Source organism: Podarcis vaucheri, assembly GCF_965113315.1.
Source record: "Podarcis vaucheri genome assembly, chromosome: 12".
Lineage (NCBI taxonomy): Eukaryota > Metazoa > Chordata > Lepidosauria > Squamata > Lacertidae > Podarcis > Podarcis vaucheri.
Genome location: NC_138750.1, coordinates 23,776,416 through 23,797,333, shown reverse-complemented (window position 1 = coordinate 23,797,333; position 20,918 = coordinate 23,776,416). Strand labels below are relative to the sequence as shown.

The 20,918-nt window shown below is 40.7% G+C and overlaps 1 protein-coding gene and 1 long non-coding RNA gene across 15 annotated transcripts in view; one reads left to right on the top strand and one right to left on the bottom strand.

Annotated features, from left to right (window-relative positions):
• ZNF385D (zinc finger protein 385D) overlaps nucleotides 1–20,918 on the bottom strand; it is a 567,358-nt gene that overhangs the window by 129,101 nt on the left and 417,339 nt on the right. For all 14 annotated transcript variants that reach the window (XM_082193430.1, XM_082193439.1, XM_082193438.1 and 11 more), the window contains one exon: nucleotides 9,146–9,288. In XM_082193430.1, the coding sequence (XP_082049556.1) occupies nucleotides 9,146–9,288 (143 nt within the window). The remainder of the gene's footprint in view (nucleotides 1–9,145; nucleotides 9,289–20,918) is intronic.
• LOC309515608 lies at nucleotides 2,345–8,718 on the top strand. The gene is made up of 3 exons (XR_014212566.1): nucleotides 2,345–2,422; nucleotides 4,281–4,388; nucleotides 8,215–8,718. It is a non-coding gene; the product is annotated as an uncharacterized lncRNA (long non-coding RNA).

The window sequence follows — 20,918 nt, the reverse complement described above, 5'->3', positions numbered from 1 at the left end:
AAAATGCTGGGGGTCGGCAGCGAACGCTTCGCTCCCGCCCGCCAGCATTTTAAGATCACCCGGGGCAGGCGGGGGGGAAGGCAGGCGGGGGGGAGCAAAGACTTTTGCCCCCCGCCGGCCTTCAGAAGAGGTCCTCTTCTGAAGGCCGGCTGTGGGCGAAAGTCTTTGCTCCCGACCGCCAGCATTTCCCTATGGGCTTTCGTCTTGCGATGCAAGCCCATAGGGAAATTCGTCTTGCGAAGCGCCTCCAAAACAGAAAACCCTTTCGTCTTGCGGGTTTTCCGTCTTGCGAGGCATTCGTCTTGCGGGGTACCACTGTATTGACAAAATATCTGAAAAAGGAAACTTTGTTGTCAGACTTGTCTTTAAAAGAAAGAACAAATAGAAGTTTCCCCCCTAGAGGGAGACTGTGAAACTGTAACCAGCTTGCAGCTGTTACTGATTACAATCGTGGGAATAGACTCTGACCTTTAAGGACAATGTATTCAGAAGCTCTGTTGTGTGCTCTCTGTAAAACAAATGCCCTACTGGAACAGCTACATGAGAAGACGGACTTGATGACTGATGCGATCAGAAATTTTGAACAGGCAGTGGGAAATTATATGGAGCCCACCCAGGAATTAAATCAGGAGTATGCCCTGACAGAACAGATGAGGGAAGAGGATGTTACTGAATCTGGGGTGCCAGATATGGAGGGAGCCGTGGCCCAGCAGGATCATGAGCTTTTGGATTTGACAAATGAACTTGGAAAAAGCCAGATTTGGAAAGATAAAGTTTGGTCTGGTTTGGAAATGGGGGGTTGGATACACCCCCCTATGCAGGGATGTTTGGACTTTTCAAGTCTGGAAATGGGCCGTGAGATGTTTGGGGTTGTGGGGGCTCTTAATTTTGGAGGGACTTTGAAACATGTTCTTAAATACCATATGGAGTTTAGTGTGGACTATGGAAAAGGGACTGATTTGTCGAGAAGGGTCAAAAACATTGTTAAGCTGGAGTTCCCACGAGTGAAAGGAGCAGGAGACAAAGGAAAATACAGCTATAAATATGAAGAAGAGCCGCGGAAGGGACATGGAAGAGACTTAAGGGCCTCAGATACAAGATTGCCAGGTTAATGCGCTAGATTGATGGGACAATAAGGACTGACAAAACCCGGGACCAGGAGGAAGGGACGTTGGATGAAGATTGGATTGTTTTTATTTTCTTTCTATTACTAGGATTGTCTTATAAAATTGATGAATGTTAGAAAAATGTTGGAACGAAATTACTTGGCTTTAGCAAAAATGTTTAAAGAATTATGTAAGAATATTATGGTTATGAGAAGTTGGTAAAAATAAGACTTAAGTTTTAAGCTTTAAGGTTTTTTATAGTAAGATAAGATTAAAATAGATTAAGGTAATGTAATGACAGAATATTATGAAATATGGAAAGGATTTGCTGTGACAATTAACAACCAGGATACAAAAAAAGGGAGGAGGAGGAGGTCAAAGAAAGAAGGTAATGACAGTTGAGGATTTGAGAATGATGGATTTGTTTTTGAGCGTTTGTGGTGTATTTTTGTTTTTTGTACTTGTATTGTTTGATGTGGTTTGTTTTTTCTTGTTTTTTTCTTTTTCTTTTTCTGCTTTGTTCTCTTTTGTAATTCAAATTTTTTTTCAATAAATATCATATTTTTTTTAAAAAAAAAGGAATATCTGCATCTGCCAGGAAGTGGCATTTCATGCTTTGTGGTGGGCTGATGACCATATGCCGTTATTGCTATGTACTGAATTCACAAGCTCTGAGTGCCTTCTGGCAGCTCCCTCACTGCGAGAAGCGAAGTTACAGGGAACCAGGGCCTTCTCGGTAGTGGCGCCCACCCTGTGGAATGGCCTCCCATCAGATGTCAAGGAAATAAACACCTGACTTTTAGAAGACATCTGAAGGCAGCCCTGTTTAGGGAAGTTTTTAATGTTTGATGTTTCATGGTAATTTAAATATTTTGTTGGAAGCCATGCAGAGTGGCTGAGGAAACCCAGCCAGATGGGCAGGGTATAAATAATATATTTATTTATATTATTATTATTATTATTATTATTATTATTAAGCGTTTTACCACACAAACAGGCAGTTCAGACATCAAAGGACACAGATTGCATTGGATCACATTTACTTCATTTTGGAAAATGAAGAAACTTTGCTAAGTGTAAACTGCAGCATTTTTCTTTAATTTATCATTGGAACGTGCAGAATATCAGAGTGGAACAGTCCTATATATTACAGTATATTTTGGATTTATCACTGGAAATTAAAATGGATGGTTACATTTACTCAGATCAATCTGGCAAGAAACACACATACACACAGAGGAAAATTCTCAGAAGCTATGTAATAAATGTAAAATCACTGTTTGAGGAGTATAAACTCTCTTCAGAGACATTAAAAGGTATGTCCTTGTCAAACTGTCCTGTTAAGTCAAATCTAATTTGTAGCCTATCTTTCCTTAGGCTGATAATGTTCTAGTGAATTTGACATGTCTCCGTAGATTTCTCAGGCTGGGATGAACTTACAGAAGCTTCCAGAAATACACTAGACTTTCTTAGCCAATGTATGTGTTTACAAAATGTCATTAACAGGCTTGGGCATCGAAACACAGTGTGGCCTATGTTTCAGTACTATATAGGTCAAAGAGGCAAATGGAGCTCAAAGTGTGATACGGCATGTCAGAAAACTGAAGCAGAATGCAAAGGTCACATTGCTAAGCATATACACACACACTATGGCATGTGTGATGAAGCCCAGAAGCTCCATCCCCAAAGTGATTGAATTTCACACAAGAGTATTTGGCTAAATAGCAAAGCAGCAAACTTAGGTAGCTTGTCATCCACAGCACAATCTCTGTTTCTAGATACAATAGAACTTCTACTTTCAACAGCCTCCATTCGCGGACGTTCCAAGTTGCGACCACAGCAAACCTAAAAGTAACTGGCAGGTTTGCCACCATTCATGCATGTGCAGGAGCTGCGATCACAGTTTGCGCCTGGGCAGAAGCAGTGATTGCCGTTTGCGCATGTGCAGAAGCAGGCAATCACTGCCCGTGCCTACGCACAACGGCGCCTCTCCCAGCAACCCGTTTCGTAAGCACGGGCCTCCAGAATGGATTGTGGTCATGAGTAGAGGTTCCACTGTATTAGATATGATGATGGGTTGGGAGCAGAGAAGGCAGGCCAGCTTCAGTCACATCGTCCAGTGGCTTCCCTTCCTCTTTAGCTTAAGGTAGTATGCATGTAACATCACTATACATCACTGGAGACATGGAGCAACCAATGAAAAGAAAATTTTCATGATGTGTTGTTCTCTCCACCTCCTTGTAACTTGTAGTGACATTTACATTGTTCTGTGGCATCAAGGTGATGTGACTTTCTCACCTGTGCCAACACCGTCCTCTGAAGCAGAGTGGGGGTGGACAATCACCATATGTTGATGTCATGATACAAGAGAAATGATTCTACAGGTTATGAGAAAGAAGGATAGAATCTGACACAGAGAAGCCGATTTGGGCTGATGTTCCCAGTCTCTCTATTCTTAACTCTCCAATTTTCTAAATTATTGCAAAACATATCTTCCTGTTAAATTATTGTTATACTTCATTATAATGGCACAGAAACTTTGGCATTTAACGTTGATTTGGACAACTATGAATTAGTTGCAAGCAATGCCACCCACAATGCACGTCTAGCCTTTGCGAAATTGCTGATTCACAGGATATCACATTGCCTACATACACCTTTATAACGCCAGTTCTCCTGCTAATGTCAGTACTTGTATCTCATTTTGCCTTGCTTTGCTCACGACTGCTTTGGTAATAAAAACAGAATAAGAAAAAGAGAGAAATAGAAGTTTTTGGTGTGTTTTTTAAGCCATGTAAAATATGTAGTTAGAGCTTAAACCTTGCCTCGAAAAATCAAACCTCAGCAAATTAAAGCCAATGTGGAATGGTGTCTAAAAGATGAAAGAAAGAAAAAGTCCAGCCTGGGTGTTATGTAAAACTATTTTTTAAAAAAACAGCAAGGATGAAAATACCTAAAAGCTTATATAATGTCAAAAGATAAAGCGAATATTGCATTATTATATATTAGCTAACTGAGCTATTTAATTAAACCCAACCAAAAGGCTGACAAAAATATTTACATCAGTTCATGTACTCATTGCACAAAAGCATTTATAAGGCAAATACAAATATATAAGCTTTTGCATCATACACACTCCTTTTTTCTCTATCTGTGCAATCCTACTACTAATAGGGGAGAAGGATATCAACCACCGCTTGGTGCAGTATGGGGTACCATCTATTTCTTGAAGGCTAACCATGTCTGCTGAGAAGTTTTATTGAAAATGGGGCTTACTTCAAGGTAGTTGGGGTTAGAGATTGAAATCTCCTTGCATTGCTGGAACCCAAAAGAATCCTGGTGCCAGGGATCTATTGCTAGCCTAAGACCATTGTTATGCCGAAGAATGGGGCGTGTGCAAACTGTAGTACTTTATTTGTACAATTAATGGATATGGTTTTTTTAAAAAAAAAAACTTTGGGTTGTATCCAGACAATCATTTGCATAAAGACCTCCCCAAGGCGACTCCCTGAATACTGTCCCCAGTCTGCTCATGGGGGGTCAAGGAGTCATCCACAATTGCACCAAGGGAGATACGGGGAATGGCAGCAGGAGTAGGGTTAAAGGTAAAGGTAAAGGTACCCCTGCCCGAACGGGCCAGTCTTGACAGACTCTGGGGTTTGTGCGCCCATCTCACATCTATTGGCCGGGGGCCAGCGCTGTCCGGGGACACTTCCGGGTCACGTGGCCAGCGTGACAACGCTGCTCTGGCGAGCCAGAGCCGCACACGGAACGCCGTTTACCTTCCCGCTGGTAAGCGGTACCTATTTATCTACTTGCCCCCGGGGGTGCTTTCGAACTGCTAGGTGGGCAGGCGCTGGGACCGAGCAGCGGGAGCGCACCCCGCCGCGGGGATTCGAACCGCCGACCTTTCGACCGGCAAGCCCTAGGCGTTGAGGCTTTAGCCCACAGCGCCACCCGCGTCCCGGAGTAGGGTTACCATATTTCAAACAAGGAACATTTTACCAATTTCTGCTGCTAGAGACAGCAATATTCCAGATATGTCCGGGAAATTCCGGACATATGGCAACCCTAAGCAGGAGGGAGTAACTGGCTGAAATCAGACAGAGCTACCTTGCCCAGGCAGGTTTTCAGGATAAACTCATACTACTCATACTACTAAATAAGAGACACGGGGGAATGATTAATGGACTTCAATGTCTGTACACTAATGCGCAAAGCATGGGAAATAAACAAGGTGAGCTTGAGCTCTTGGTACAGCAAACTAAATATGACATAATAGGCATCACTGAAACCTGGTGGGATAAGTCCCACGATTGGAATGTAATAATGGAGGGATACAATCTATTTCAGAGAAACAGACCAGACAAGAAAGGAGGAGGAGTGGCGTTATATGTCAGGGGTGTGTATACCTGTGAAGAGATCCAAGATTTAGAACCTCAAAGCCAAAGTGAGAGCATTTGGGTCAAAATTAAGGGAGAGAAGAATAACAGAGACCTCATTGTGGGAGTTTACTATAGATCCCCAAGCCAAACGGAGGACATAGATGATGCCTTCCTGGAACAGATGGCCAAGCATGCAAAAGGAAGGGAGATAGTAGTAATGGGGGACTTCAATTACCCGGATATTTGTTGGACGTCAAACTCAGCCAAGAGCATAAGGTCAAACAGATTCCTCACTGGCCTTGCAGACAACTTCATTGTCCAGAAAGTGGGAGAAGCAACAAGAGGAACAGCCATTTTAGACCTGGTCCTAACCAATGTTGATGACCTGGTTAGTGGGGTAGATGTGGAAGGATCATTAGGCGCGAGTGATCATGCTCTTCTGAAGTTTACTATACAGCGGACAGTAGCAGCCAAGCATACTAGGACTCAATTTCTTGACTTTAAGAAAGCCGACTTCATAAAACTTAGGGAAGTGCTGGGTGAGATCCCATGGACAGCAATACTAAAAGGAAAGGGAGTTCATGATGGCTGGGAGTTTGTTAAGACGGAGATAGTAAAAGCACAACGTCAGGCAATACCAATGAGACGAAAACATGGAAGGTGCCTAAAGAAACCAGGGTGGCTATCTAAAGAACTTTTAACTGAATTAAGATTAAAAAAGGATGTGTACAAAAAATGGAAAAGGGGGGAAACCACCAAAGAGGAATTCAAACAAATAGCCAGCACGTGTAGACACAAAGTCAGAAAAGCTAAAGCACAGAATGAACTCAGGCTTGCTAGAGAGGTTAAAAGCAACAAAAAAGGCTTTTATGGGTATGTTCGTAGCAAAAGGAAGAACAAAGAAACAGTGGGGTCACTCAGAGGAGAAGATGGTGAAATGCAAACAGGGGACACAGAAAGGGCTGAACTCCTCAATGCCTTCTTTGCCTCAGTCTTCTCCGATAAAGAAGACAATGCCCGACCTGAAGAATTTGAAGCAAATGATTCAGCAAAGGAAACACAGCCCAGAATAACTAAGGAGATAGTACAAGAATATTTGGCTAGTTTAGATGTATTCAAGTCTCCAGGGCCAGATGAACTGCATCCAAGAGTATTAAAAGAACTGGCAGATGTGATCTCAGAACCACTGGCAGTCATCTTTGAGAATTCCTGGAGAACAGGCGAAGTCCCGGCAGACTGGAGGAGGGCAAATGTTGTTCCTATTTTCAAAAAGGGGAAAAGAGAGGACCCAAATAATTACCGCCCAGTCAGTCTGACATCAATAGCAGGGAAGATTCTGGAGCAGATCATTAAGCAAACAGTCTGTGAGCACCTAGAAAGGAATGCTGTGATCACCAATAGTCAGCATGGATTTCTGAAAAATAAGTCATGTCAGACTAACCTGATCTCGTTTTTTGACAGAATTACAAGCCTGGTAGATGAAGGGAACGCAGTGGATGTAGCCTACCTTGATTTCAGCAAAGCATTTGACAAGGTGCCCCATGATATTCTTGTAAAGAAGCTGGTAAAATGCGGTCTTGACTATGCTACCACTCAGTGGATTTGTAACTGGCTGACTGACCGAACCCAAAGGGTGCTCATCAATGGTTCCTCTTCATCCTGGAGAAGAGTGACTAGTGGGGTGCCACAGGGTTCTGTCTTGGGCCCGGTCTTATTCAACATCTTTATCAACGACTTGGATGATGGACTCAAGGGCATCCTGATCAAATTTGCAGATGACACCAAACTGGGAGGGGTGGCTAACACCCCAGAGGACAGGATCACACTTCAAAACGACCTTGACAGATTAGAGAACTGGGCAAAAACAAACAAGATGAATTTTAACAGGGAGAAATGTAAAGTATTGCACTTGGGCAAAAAAAATGAGAGGCACAAATACAAGATGGGTGACACCTGGCTTGAGAGCAGTACATGTGAAAAGGATCTAGGAGTCTTGGTTGACCACAAACTTGACATGAGCCAACAGTGTGACGCGGCAGCTAAAAAAGCCAATGCAATTCTGGGCTGCATCAATAGGAGTATAGCATCTAGATCAAGGGAAGTAATAGTGCCACTGTATTCTGCTCTGGTCAGACCACACCTGGAGTACTGTGTCCAGTTCTGGGCACCACAATTCAAGAAGGACACTGACAAACTGGAACGTGTCCAGAAGAGGGCAACCAAAATGGTCAAAGGCCTGGAAACGATGCCTTATGAGGAACGGCTAAGGGAGCTGGGCATGTTTAGCCTGGAGAAGAGGAGGTTAAGGGGTGATATGATAGCCATGTTCAAATATATAAAAGGATGTCACATAGAGGAGGGAGAAAGGTTGTTTTCTACTGCTCCAGAGAAGCGGACACGGAGCAATGGATCCAAACTACAAGAAAGAAGATTCCACCTAAACATTAGGAAGAACTTCCTGACAGTAAGAGCTGTTCGACAGTGGAATTTGCTGCCAAGGAGTGTGGTGGAGTCTCCTACTTTGGAGGTCTTTAAGCAGAGGCTTGACAACCATATGTCAGGAGTGCTCTGATGGTGTTTCCTGCTTGGCAGGGGGTTGGACTCGATGGCCCTTGTGGTCTCTTCCAACTCTATGATTCTATGATTCTATGATTCTACTCTGGTTACAACCCCCCTTTGTTAATAAGAGCTGAGAAGCTGTTTCCATTTTATTCATTTTTCAGATGTATCAACTACTCCACAGAAAGAAGCTACCACGGAAGTGCACACCTAGGTAAAATACAAAGATACAGACTCAATAATCTAAAAAAAAAAAGCACTCTAAAAAAAACTATTTCTACAATTGTACAGTTAATTTTCCATAAAAAGACTGGGACAGCATTTCAGAGAAAGTCATCTTAAAGAAAAATGACTTCAGTGGCCACCTAAACATCAGAACCTAGGGACTTGTCTAACATCAGCTGGCAACAGATCCCAAGGGGCTGGAACACTTGTTCAAATTTCAGGAATACGAAGGCACTTCCTGCAACCTTGATTTACATTCTTGTCTTCAATTTCTAGCAAGCTGGAAACAGCTCTATTAGAAAACAGCTTAAATCCTTAGTTTTTCACGTGCGCGCGCGCACGCACACACACACACACACACACACACACACACAATGACCCTTGGCATTCTCAGTCAGAGGTGCTTTGTTTTTGTATTTTTAGAAATAATAAACTTGCATGCTATCACTCAGGGATTAATCAGCCTGTGTTAATTATTTGTCAGCAAAAATAATTTAAATACTTATTCTGAGCAATTGTTTAGAACCCATGAGCAAACACTGTTAAATATTAATTCATATTTCATTACTAGAAAATGCAGGAATGGACATGTTCTTTCATTAGCCCCGATAATTTCCATTACTAATCCGACATATACAAATTAGAAGTAAATTACTCTTCTGTGGTATGGGTTTGTTTTCTTGCTAATTCTCCAGGGGATTTGCCCCCCTGAACCCTATAACTGTTGCACGTCAAACAACCACAGGTGGGAGCTGCGTATGTGTGAGCACTGATTATCTCTTTGGCTTGAAATATATATATTTTTTAAAAAACGAGAAGTTCAATGGATGACATAAAAGATGGAAATGACATCTGCAGTAGAGTACTTACTGCATTGAAGTTGGGGAAGAGATTGACAGCTGCTGCAGTGTCCAGAGGGAATGGAAGAAAGGGTTTGATATCCAACGGAGGCTGCAGGGCTGGGGCTGGAGGACGTACCAGGGCTGGAAGAGCAGGGCTCTGGCATGTACCTCCTATACAAAGAAAGGAGGGGAAAGGGAAAAAAAGTGAAATCATACATAATAGATTTTTAATCTGGTTTCATTGTATTGTAGATAACAGGCACTTAAAACTAAGTCATTTAAAGAATGTCAGTCTCTTTGGCTTGGCAGCCTAGCAGGAATACACACACACACACACACACACACACACACACACACACACACAGAGCCTGCCAGGCTCTTCAACTGTGCTGAAGGGCTACTACTCTCTGTGAAGGAAAACGTAGCTTGGGCAAAGGCATGAAGCACAGGTTTCCATTCCCCCCCCCCCAAGTCTAATCAGTTCAACAATACAGTGGTACCTCAGGTTAAGTACTTAATTTGTTCCGGAGGTCCATACTTAACCTGAAACTGTTCTTAACCTGAAGCACCACTTTAGCTAATGGGGCCTCCTGCTGCAGCCGTGAGATTTCTGTTCTCAGCCTGAAGCAAAGTTCTTAACCTGAGGTAATATTTCTGGGTTAGCAGAGTCTGTAACCTGAAGCGTATGTAACCCGAGGTACCACCGTACAGATGGTTGTGTAACTTTGAGGAGCTCACACTTTGGGTCTTTAAGAAATGATTCCATGTCTTACTGCATACCCTTCAACCTTTCTCCGATGAAAACAGGGACATCCTGCCATACGCTCCAACGTTTGGAGGGTCTGTTACTGTCTTCCTCTTTTTGCCTGCCTGTGCTTAATGAAGCACCAAATAAGGTAGAATGAAGCCAAATAACCATTTGATTCATCTTACAAAGCCACACACACATATAGGACCCCATGGCAGAAGGGGAAACAGCTTAGGAGACAGGTGGGGTTGGAGGAGAGGAGTGAGTGAGGAAAAGACTGAATACATCTCCCATACTTTTATGCTCCATATCGCCCCTCCTTAAGCAGTTTGTCTAGGATTTCTTGTTTGAACACTTGTCCCCCCCTTTTTTTTTTACACTCAAGGGGCTTCTGGCATATATTCCGCATGGGAAAGTAATATAATATGCAACTTGAGTTTTCTATTGTTTCCACAAAGAAGTCCCATTATGAACAGAAAGAAAGACCTCTCGGTTTTGTGTATTTAATAATAATAAAATGAACATTTGTGTTTAGAACACTTTTAAAGGTTTTCTCTTTACTCTTAATAAATGAACTAAAGTTATTTCTCCAAACTAATTATGAGGATTTACAGTGAACTTTAAAGGCTAATCTTACCAAGCAGCCTGAAGAACTGAGTAAGAACCTGCTCTCTTAAAAAGGAACAAAATGTGGTGTTGAGCTATTCTCTGAAATTCTGTCCAAAACAGTTCTTCAGTATAACTGAAGCCCTATAGACTATTGTCACAGGTTAGGGTGATCAAGAATTGCAGTGAGTTAGTGTCCCCTGCTAAAGCTGCTTCTGAGCGTTCCCTGGGACCCAGATGGAAATGAAGCAATTCCTTTGCATACTGATAAGCAGGCAACTGCTAAACATGGACCTCAATTTTTCTTGTGGTTTGCCCCCATCACAGACCACAACATATTCGGTTGTCTGAAAGCTGGGAATATTCAAGTTCTATCTCTGCTTACAATGACTCCTGTGTTTTTTGGTATAGTTCCAGAACATCAATTCACAGCTAATTAAGATTCTTTGAATCCTGTGAAATTCTTAAAATATGCCTGTATTCTCTTAATCTGACAGGCGGGTAGCAGACTGCAAAAACTGGCAGGGGAGTGTCCAAAAAACCCCCCCACCTAAACAAACAAACAAACAAACAAACAGAGCACCCCACAAACAAAATGCAGTGGTCATTTTCCTCCCTCCTGAAAATACTCCATGAAAGATAAAGAATGAATAGAAGGTAAGAAACTTGATTCCTTTATATAAGGTAAGAGGTTCTTTTCCAATTACAATTCTTATATAAAATAATTGGATGGATTCACTTCGAATGTGTTAACTGCAGCCAGAAAAGCTCTTAACCAGAGTTGCATTTTAATACATCTAATTGAAGGCTCACAGTAAATGATTGAATTAACTTGCTATATCAAATTATCAACTCTCCTACTTTTGGTAGGAAATCTGCTGGAGACGAAATTATGTGACAACACGCTTTTCCCATCTTTTCAATTGCTCTCTAAAACACCTGACCAAAAAAAAAGTTTAGCGAAAGGGAAGCATTGGTCTTATAAATCAAGTATATCAATTTATGGCTCATATTTATTTCACATTGTACACTGACTTCCATGGAATCTCTTGTGATTTACAACACTTGTGAAAGTGGAAATTGAATCCGACCTTTAGAAGAGCGCCATTATGGGAGGGGAAGTGATAAAAGAATAATACAAGTCAGCACTCATCTTAGGCAACCAGACAGTCATTTATCAGCTGCTTAAATATTGGCTAAATTGACCTGGGGGAGTCAGAAGTATTTAAGGCACTGCTGTGAGAAACTTGGCTACATAGACTGTTACTTTGGTTCAGTACTTCAGTGCAATATTGTAATTGAACAGAAGAGATTAAATAAGAATGACTGTTATAGCATACAGAAAAAGGGCAGCTAACCCTGTGCCCTCCAGATATTGTCTGATCCCTCTCCCAAGACCCCAAGCATTAGCTACATTGACTGGGGCTCATGGGAGGCCAAATCCAACAGAATCGTGGACAGCCACAGATTGGCCACTCCCAATAAAGAGGGTTGCATCTAAAATCTATGGGTTCTATTTACATTTTCAAAAAAGAGAAGGCTCTTTGGTCACTGCGGATGATGCAAGGGTTGGTTGTAATATTGTTTGTCAGCACTAATCTAATATCTTGGGATTTGACTAACTGAACAGTGGGAACCTTGAGAATTTCCAGGCAGATGGGATAGCATTTTTATAAATCCACAGAGTTCACAGCAAGAAATTCCCAGATATCACCCAAACACTTTGGCCATGATCTCTTCTGCATCCAGCAGAACACCCAGAGCACCTCATTTATTAGAGCCACTAGTTGCATTAGGTACAAAATACAATCTGAAATTTCAGTGTGCTTGCCTGACTGCTTGGCCCTTGGATCATTAACAAACTAGAACACTCAATGACACACAATTGCCAATACAACTCAAGTGTGTATCTTAGGGTTTATCCAAGCCTTGTCTGACAGTAATACACTACATCTGTCTAGCTCCTGGACATATTGGTCGTGCCCGTGTCTGTGAATGACAAATCTATTTTGGAATATCACGAACTTGGCAAATCCATACCCAAGAATATCACCAGTAGTAAAAACTCTCATTTCCTTCTTGTCCCAAAGATTTGCTCCATGCTTCTTACCTAAGTCACAGCAGGTACAGCCATATGTTACGCTCCATGCAAACCTAATGACTTAAATATGTGTTAGCTGGCAAATCCTTCCTGTGAAATAGACATAGGACTTTTCTAATCAATGAATGTGTGTCTAAATCTACCTCCAGTTTTTAAAAGATTTCATACTGCTGGCATATAGATACAATTAAATGAGGGAGATATGCAGGACAAATGAAGTGACAGGACAGCATATCCACCAAGACTCTTTCCTTCCCCATCAGAAATCTGACAGTTTTGCCTGAACTTGAACTTATGATTTATTTTAAAGACATGATGTCTGAATGGCAGCAGGTACAATGACTCACTCTAGCCTGACCTTTTCCCAAAGGGAGGGGGGAAGCCTCTGTACAATCCCAATAAGAAATATACACCACACCAGTTGCTGTGCTCTTAGTTTCTCAAGTAAAGAGCAGGGGAGCATACTAATAACCTTGATCATTTTACAGCATCAGTATTGGAAGACTCTTCAAAAAAAAAAACATTAGAAGTTAACAGTCACACAAAAACATGTAAGGAGTGTGTGTGAGAGGGAGAGAAAGGGGTATTGGCATTTACTTCATATACGCTATCCAATTGGATAGTGTATAACAGCTACACAACTATATTCCTGCTAGGAGGAGAATGGCATTTTACTATCAATTCAAAATTGCAGTTCTAGCTCTTGGAAAATACAAAACCGTTATGCCTTAGCTGAAGCAATATTGCCTGGATTCTTAACAATGGAGCAATTGTTTGGAAAGTCCCATACCTACATGCCTTCTTACATAAAGTGCACAGTGATTCGTGCAGCCAAATTCTAAGCATGCTTACTCAGAAGCATATCCCATTCTGCACAGTTGGATTGACTCTCAAGAAAGTGTACATATGATTTCCACATTAAAATGCATCATTTTAAAAAGCAGCACGGGAAATGGATTTAGGCAAAATCAAACTCTGTCTGAGTGTAGGAGATACTTTACAAAACAGTGGTACCTCGGGTTACATATGCTTCAGGTTACAGACGCTTCAGGTTACAGACTCTGCTAACCCAGAAATAGTACCTCGGCTTAAGAAGTTTGTTTCAGGATAAGAACAGAAATCGCGTGGCGGTGGCACAGTGGCAATGTGAGGCCCCATTAGCTAAAGTGGTGCTTCAGGTTAAGAACAGTTTCAGGTTAAGAGCGGACCTCCAGAATGAATTAAGTTCTTAACCCGAGGCACCACTGTACTGAAGGTTCCCTGTAACTTCCAGTGATTCTTTCACTTCTGTTTTGATGCTACATCAGGGAACCGAGGGCTGTTGATCTGAGGGCTATGACAACATTCCAACTATGGGATCAGATACAGTCTAACAGAACATAAAATGTTATGAATATGTAAATAAACAAGATGCATGATATTTCCACAGCAGTAACAACTTGAAACTCCTAAACTGACTGTGACATTAACAGATATAAAAAAATGCAAAGTGGCAGCAGTTTCCCCCATGTTTATGTAAATTGATTTCAGCATACATAATACATGCACACTAAGATAACAAACATTTTAAATGTTGGGCATTTGATTCTTACACAAATTGCTTTTGTTGCATCTCAAGTAATTTGTATTTGCACTATTCAGTTATGTCCATGCGTGCATAATATATTTGCAAATGGCAATCACATCTTTCCATCCTTCTCTAGTTTAAAGGGTTAATTCAAGCGCTATTCCAAAGAGCTTGCTACGGCACTCCTCTTTTGATTGTCCTTTGTAAGTATGAAAGCAAAGACAAAAGACCTCTAGGACAAGAAAAGTCCAGTACATTCTGAGTGCATTGATTTTATCATTGTTCATAACTGCTCATCAGTGTTCCACTCTTGTAAAAACTATTCAAGTTTTTTAGCAGTAAGAAGTACTATTTACATCTCTCCCGTGCTAACCGTTTGTTAACATCTCGGACAGCTGTATGCACCATTTTCTGCTGTGTGTGAAGTAGATAGAAAGAAGAATTTGCTTCTGGGGAATCTATAGATCCTATCACTGTGAATGTGCCCATTTCTAAACTCTTTCCTGTCAGCTGTACGATTAGTCTCAAGAAGCAGATATCTTATCAGAATCCTTCTCTTATATATAAAAAAGGACTCATTTCCAGGTTGCAGTTGGACTTAGTCCAAAACAGACTTATAATAGACTGGTCTTGCCAGCCCATATTTTGTAAACCCAAGGATTTCAGTCCTAGGATTTTTAAAGTTACTATCCTCTGAAATTCCCTAAAAAGATTGTGGCATCTGAATATAGACTGCATTTTTAATCAAGGCATATATTGGCTTATATCTTGATCAGGTTCCTAAATTAAATGGGCTTAGATTTTCAAAAGTTTCATGCCAGGCAGACCAGCTGCTTAAGAAAACACTGACAGTGTTTTCCTTCTAGACAAAGGGCCCCCCCCTTGATTTATAGCAGAAAACAATTCTCAAAGTCGTAAAAGCTGGAATTACAGACTGAGTGAGGACACTGACCCTACATGTTACAGAAGATAAAAAGGGCAGAGACCAAACATAATTAGGAATGGGTAGATAGTAAAATAAAACCGTTAAACTTGAGCCACAGGACAAAAGGCCAAGAGCACATGGAAATGAGGCTGTAAACTGTTTCTTCCTTTTTACTTTGAGGAAGTTTATCCTTTTAAAAGGCTACCTATGTTATGTATTAAATATATTGTCTTAAATGTAATTATGCAAAAGATTTAAGAAATGCTAGATTTCATATAGTTGTATTTTGAAATTAAGTCAGCCATCAGCCTAGCCCCCCCCCCTGCCAGACAGGAAGACGCCGTCCGAGCAGTCCTGATATATAGTGGTCAGGCATTTGTTTGGAAACCTTCAAATGAAGGAGATCTTTCAATGTTGATGTGAAACTCAAGATCCTTGACATATGTTTAAGATGAAAATTATTAACCATCTGTTTTGGAGGGCAAGGAAGGCAAGAGGTGAGCTGGTAATTAAGATTCCTTGTTGAGACACATGTAAGATATATTACTACTTATTTGTCATTTATAGATGAAACAATATATAGCTCTTTGTGTTCCATATAAGGACAGGAGGATATGGGTGTATCTCTTAGAATTAATTATAGCAATCAGCCAATAGGAAATCCAACCAGGCTGATTGAACAGAGACAGCCACAGGAGGAGCAAAGGGGGCTGGATTAAGGGAATATAAGTGCTGGCCATAATGGCAGGAGGCCAGGCCAGAGCTTGGTAACTATATACCACTGTGCCTCTCATTTATTTGTCTGACAAATAAATTATTATTTCTCTGTTGCTGCGTTGAATATTTCATTCCAGCTAAGCGTTAACCACAAGCAGGGTGCTACAAGATGGAGCAACCTTATAGTGACATTTACATGTTCAAGTCAACGTTAAAAAAATAAAATCATTTGTACGTAAGTACAAAGCTTTTAAAAGCTCAAAATAAATTAGCAGCCAGAAGAACACTAGCTCTGCAATAATAAGACCTATAAGTTTAATTACTTCAGACTGTGCTGCTGGATTCAGAAAATGAAGCTTCTACTATCATGAAGAAACAAAGAATGGCTATAATTATTTTTCCTTTGGACAGAACTGGGTGAAAGTTGCAGACATAGTAGCCCCGCCTCAGGGGGAGTGGCTCATGAAGGAGAGTGGAAATGGTGCCATCCTGAGTTGTTGGTGGCAAGTCTGCAGGTATGCATACCAATGCAGTACAGTGGTACCTTGACTAAAGTCCAGTCTATTATAAGTCTGTTTTGGACTAAGTCCAACTGCAATCCGGAAATGAGTGCTCCGTCTTGAGTCCTTTTTTAAATATAAGTTGGGCCCAGCTGCTGTTTTAGGGGTCACTTTTCATCATCTGGTTCCTGTTGAGTGTGTTTCGTTTGTTAATTGAGCCCCTCGCTGCTAATCAGAGGCTTCCTGTTGAGTCCTGAGCACCCACGCAACACAGAGGTGATATTTGGAGGTTTTGTTTTTGCTATCTTTTTCGCATCCTGGTTTGTGTGGCTTTTTCAGTTTTTTGACTGTGACTTCATTTTATGGGGCTGACCTGTGACTGTCGCTTGTGACTTTGTTTTTGTGACTTGTTTCTGTAACTGTGTGGAACCCAGTTCAGCTACTGGTTGATTGTGTGACTGCATAAATGGATAAAAGCCCCCCCCCCCCAATCCAAACAATGACTATCATCAGTGCACATAAGAAGAAGAAATGTTAATTTTTTTCATCTACAATACTGTCTTATTTATTTTATAGTACAGTACATTGATTATTGCCTTCATTTTATGGATCAATGGTCTCGTTAAACAGTAAAATTTGTGTTGAATTGCTGTTTTAGGGGGTGTTTTTCATTGTCTAGAACGGATCGATCCATTTTCAATTACTTTCTATGGGAAAGCATGCCTTGTTTTAAGTCCGCTTTGTTTTAAGACCGGACTTCCGGAATGGATTACGGTCTTAAATCAAGGTACCACTGTGACCACCAACAATTCAGAGTCACACCATCTCTGCTTCATTTAGCACCAAGGAATGCAGTGCCACCGCTCGGAAGATGCCACTACCTTTGCCTTCCCACTCACAAGCTACAGCTAAACCTGTCAAATTGGATAAAACAATCCACTTATTTTGTACTGAGCACCTGGGCGTATTCCCTCATAAATAGATCAATTCCAGGATTTTTGTAGAACAAGAGCACTGATATTTTGCTGAATTTCCAGCATAGTTCCCAATTTTGACTGCATTACACAGTTCTTGAAGGGGGAGGGGACATAAATACCCTTGCATGTCTACCATATTGCTGGCAGACGCTGACCCATTTGTAGTATGCAGCTGCAAATCTACATACTTAAAATTAGCATTGATAGCAGCCACGAAATTAAAAGACGCCTGCTTCTTGGGAGAAAAGCAATGACAAACCTAGACAGCATCTTAAAAAGCAGAGACATCACCTTGCCAACAAAGATCTGTATAGTAAAAGCTATGGTTTTCCCAGTAGTGATGTACGGAAGTGAGAGCTGGATTATAAAAAAGGCTGATCACCGAAGAATTGATGCTTTTGAATTATGGTGCTGGAGGAGACTCTTGAGAGTCCCATGGACTGCAAGAAGATCAAACCAATCCATTCTTGAGGAAATCAGCCCTGAGTGCTCACTGGAAGGACAGATCGTGAAGCTGAGGCTCCAATACTTTGGCCACCTCATGAGAAGAGAAGACTCCCTGGAAAAGACCCTGATGTTGGGAAAGATGGAGGGCACAAGGAGAAGGGGATGATAGAGGACAAGATGGTTGGATAGTGTTCTCGAAGCTACCAGCATGAGTTTGACCAAACTGCGGGAGGCAGTGGAAGACAGAAGTGCCTGGCATGCTCTGGTCCATGGGGTCACGAAGAGTCGGACACGACTAAACGACTAAACAACAACAACATCTTCCATATTGCAACTAGGTTATATGCTTGCAACGAAGCTACTTTTTCCTCTTTCTCTCAAGTGTTTTCAATATAGAAAGTGTGTATTTAAAATGTTGCTCCACTGTCTCTGTGTTGGATAATGATATTACAGGGGGTGGAGAATAACGGAGCCACATATTGATTGATCACATGAAGAAGCTATTATTTCCTGACATCTAGCTACAAGTGAATGTGTTTCACACTTGAGAGAGGGAACGAGAGGATAATTTTTTCAGAGGTTGGAAATGGAGCAAGACACTTCCCCCCCAAAAAAAAAGTATGGAAAAAATGAATGCCATTTTTTCAACCCTTTTTTGTTAAACTGAAAACATCTGAAACTTTCAACTTGCCATTGACTTTGTCATCGTTGAAGATAAATTATTGTTCTTGACTAGCCTGAGTAAATTTCATTTTTTCCTCTATATATATACATAATTAATAATGATGGTTGGCAGAGCAGATATTAACTTTCCAGCTTTATTTCTGAACAGCTCTTTCCAAAGAACGTGGACAGAAAAAAATGTAAAATGTATGAACGCCACTATGGAAAATTTTAAAACTGTTGGCATTTCCATGTGACATAAATTGTAAATCTACATTTTTAAAATATTGATGTCTAGGATTTGCCAACATATCAACTCCCATGTCCCTTCTCTTTTTATTCATGATATTCTCTTGTGTCTTAAGAGGTAAGTGAACAAGACTTTAGTTTGTTTCACATATATATGCTTTCCCTACTAGCTTCTGATTTAGGGAATCTCTGGAATGGATAACCTGCAATTCTCCAAGATGTTGCTATGCTATAGCTGCCATAATCCTTGACCACTGTTCATCCTGGCTGGTGCTGATAGAACATTTGGAGGGTCAGATATTTCTACCCAATGTATGCATGCACTTGTAAATGTACCTGCTCACAACATGTGCTGCATGCATGTTTGGATGAACATGATTGTACACACATCTCAGTGCTAATTCACTTGGCATTTTTGGGTGGTGATATGCAGTCTAAGTAATACAGCTTGGGTTTTGGGTAGATGGTGCACAAAGGAATCACTTGACCATTCACTGGCATCATACAACAACTAAAAAATACTCATGTGAATCTTCAATACTCTTGGCAATGTTGAACAAATTATTTTCTTGGAAAATGTGGCATGACTCATGCTCTTAACAATGAAAATGACATAATCATTATCTATTTGAAACATTCAAACATATTAATATAAAGCCACCTTTCATACTATTGTCGTTTGCTAATTAGAACGATTGATAGGCATCTGATGTGTTTTATCTTAGCTTTGACTAGAAAATTAAATTAATATGAATTCATTTCTACTGAACTGAATTAATTTCTCATGGAGCTGGTGTCCCTGTTCCCTTCAATGCTGTAATTCTGGAATATGCATCTAAGTATATTGGACATTTTTTTAAAAAAAAAGAACTGAATGCTGAGAACACCAAATCCTCCTCCTCTTCAAAAGACAGTAGGAGTTCCACATACATGCACCTACGTTTCACAATCCAACCACTATCTAGCAATAGCACATTATTCTCACCTTGTTGGACATCTGGTGTCTCCCCCTCCCCCAGTCATTTAACAAATGCTTAAGTTTCATATTCATCAATTGACAGATAACACGAGAGCTTATTGTAGTTCCTAATCAAGGAGGGTTTTTTAAACTGGAAATTTGAAGTGGAGGCAACACATGCTGCTCTTTATCCCACATGACTGTGAAATCATCTGTGAAATAAGGAGATCAGAAGAAGAGCAGTGTGTTCCTTTGTGGACACATTGTGTAATTATTTTGGTTGAAACAGAGCATTGTTCTCCGGGTACAAAAGCAACAATGTTGTTTTGTTTAGGAGAGAAAGGCAAGAAGTCCAGAAACATAGTACCTGATATTTTCCAAAACCTCTTAAATATTCTACAGATCAAGTTTTTTAAACAAGGACTGCGTGGCTTTCTTCATGATGAAAGTGTTCCAGATTAGATCCTCTGTTATTTACTCTGAGCCTAAGCTGTGGTTCAGCAAATAAAGCGTTAAGGTAAACTGCAGGGAGGAAAGACGTGAAATAATAGCTATGTTTGCCCTGCACAGATCTTGGCCCTGTCCCTGCTATTTAGGCTATGCCAAAAGGGACTGTACAATAATTGCTTCCCATTGCTCCTTACTCTAGCTCTGCTGTTTGAAGAAGTGCTATTCTCATGGGGGTTGGAAGAAACATGTACTGGCAGGAAATGCTAGCAGCTAAAACCCAGCTTTCACATTCCAAATGGATACTCATCCTAAGGCTTATTAGCATTTGAACTTTCTTAAAAATTTATATATATATATATATAAACTGCCAGCATCCTATCTTAAATATCATTTCATACTTGGATTAGGGTTGCCATATTTCAAGAGGTAAAAATATGGACACTCCCCCCCCCAAAAAAGTTGTTGAGCCAGAAAAGGTTATCTTAGATACATAAATACACCAGACCTGTATTGCTGAAACTGTCAAAAGGAATAGACAAGAAAATAGGTAAAGAGAAAAGAGAAAAAGCTTTGATTTTATCCCCTGGATCCTGCAACATTAGAAGAGGGCCAATGTGGAAGAAAAAATATACAGCACTGTAACATCTAATCATCCATTCTTTAAAATATACCAATTTATAAGTTACATAACCAGTACAGAATACTGGGCCGGCTAGCGCTATGCAGTTGAAATGATCAAACTTCCATTCAGTAGCTCATAACAAAAGTCCCACACTATTGTTCAAAAGTTCTAGTACTTTTGAATTAAAGGATATATGCATATGATCTTCAATTAATTCCACTCCAGGGAATATCAGCTCCAGGTCACCTGCATGCATCCTTGTTGATTTCAA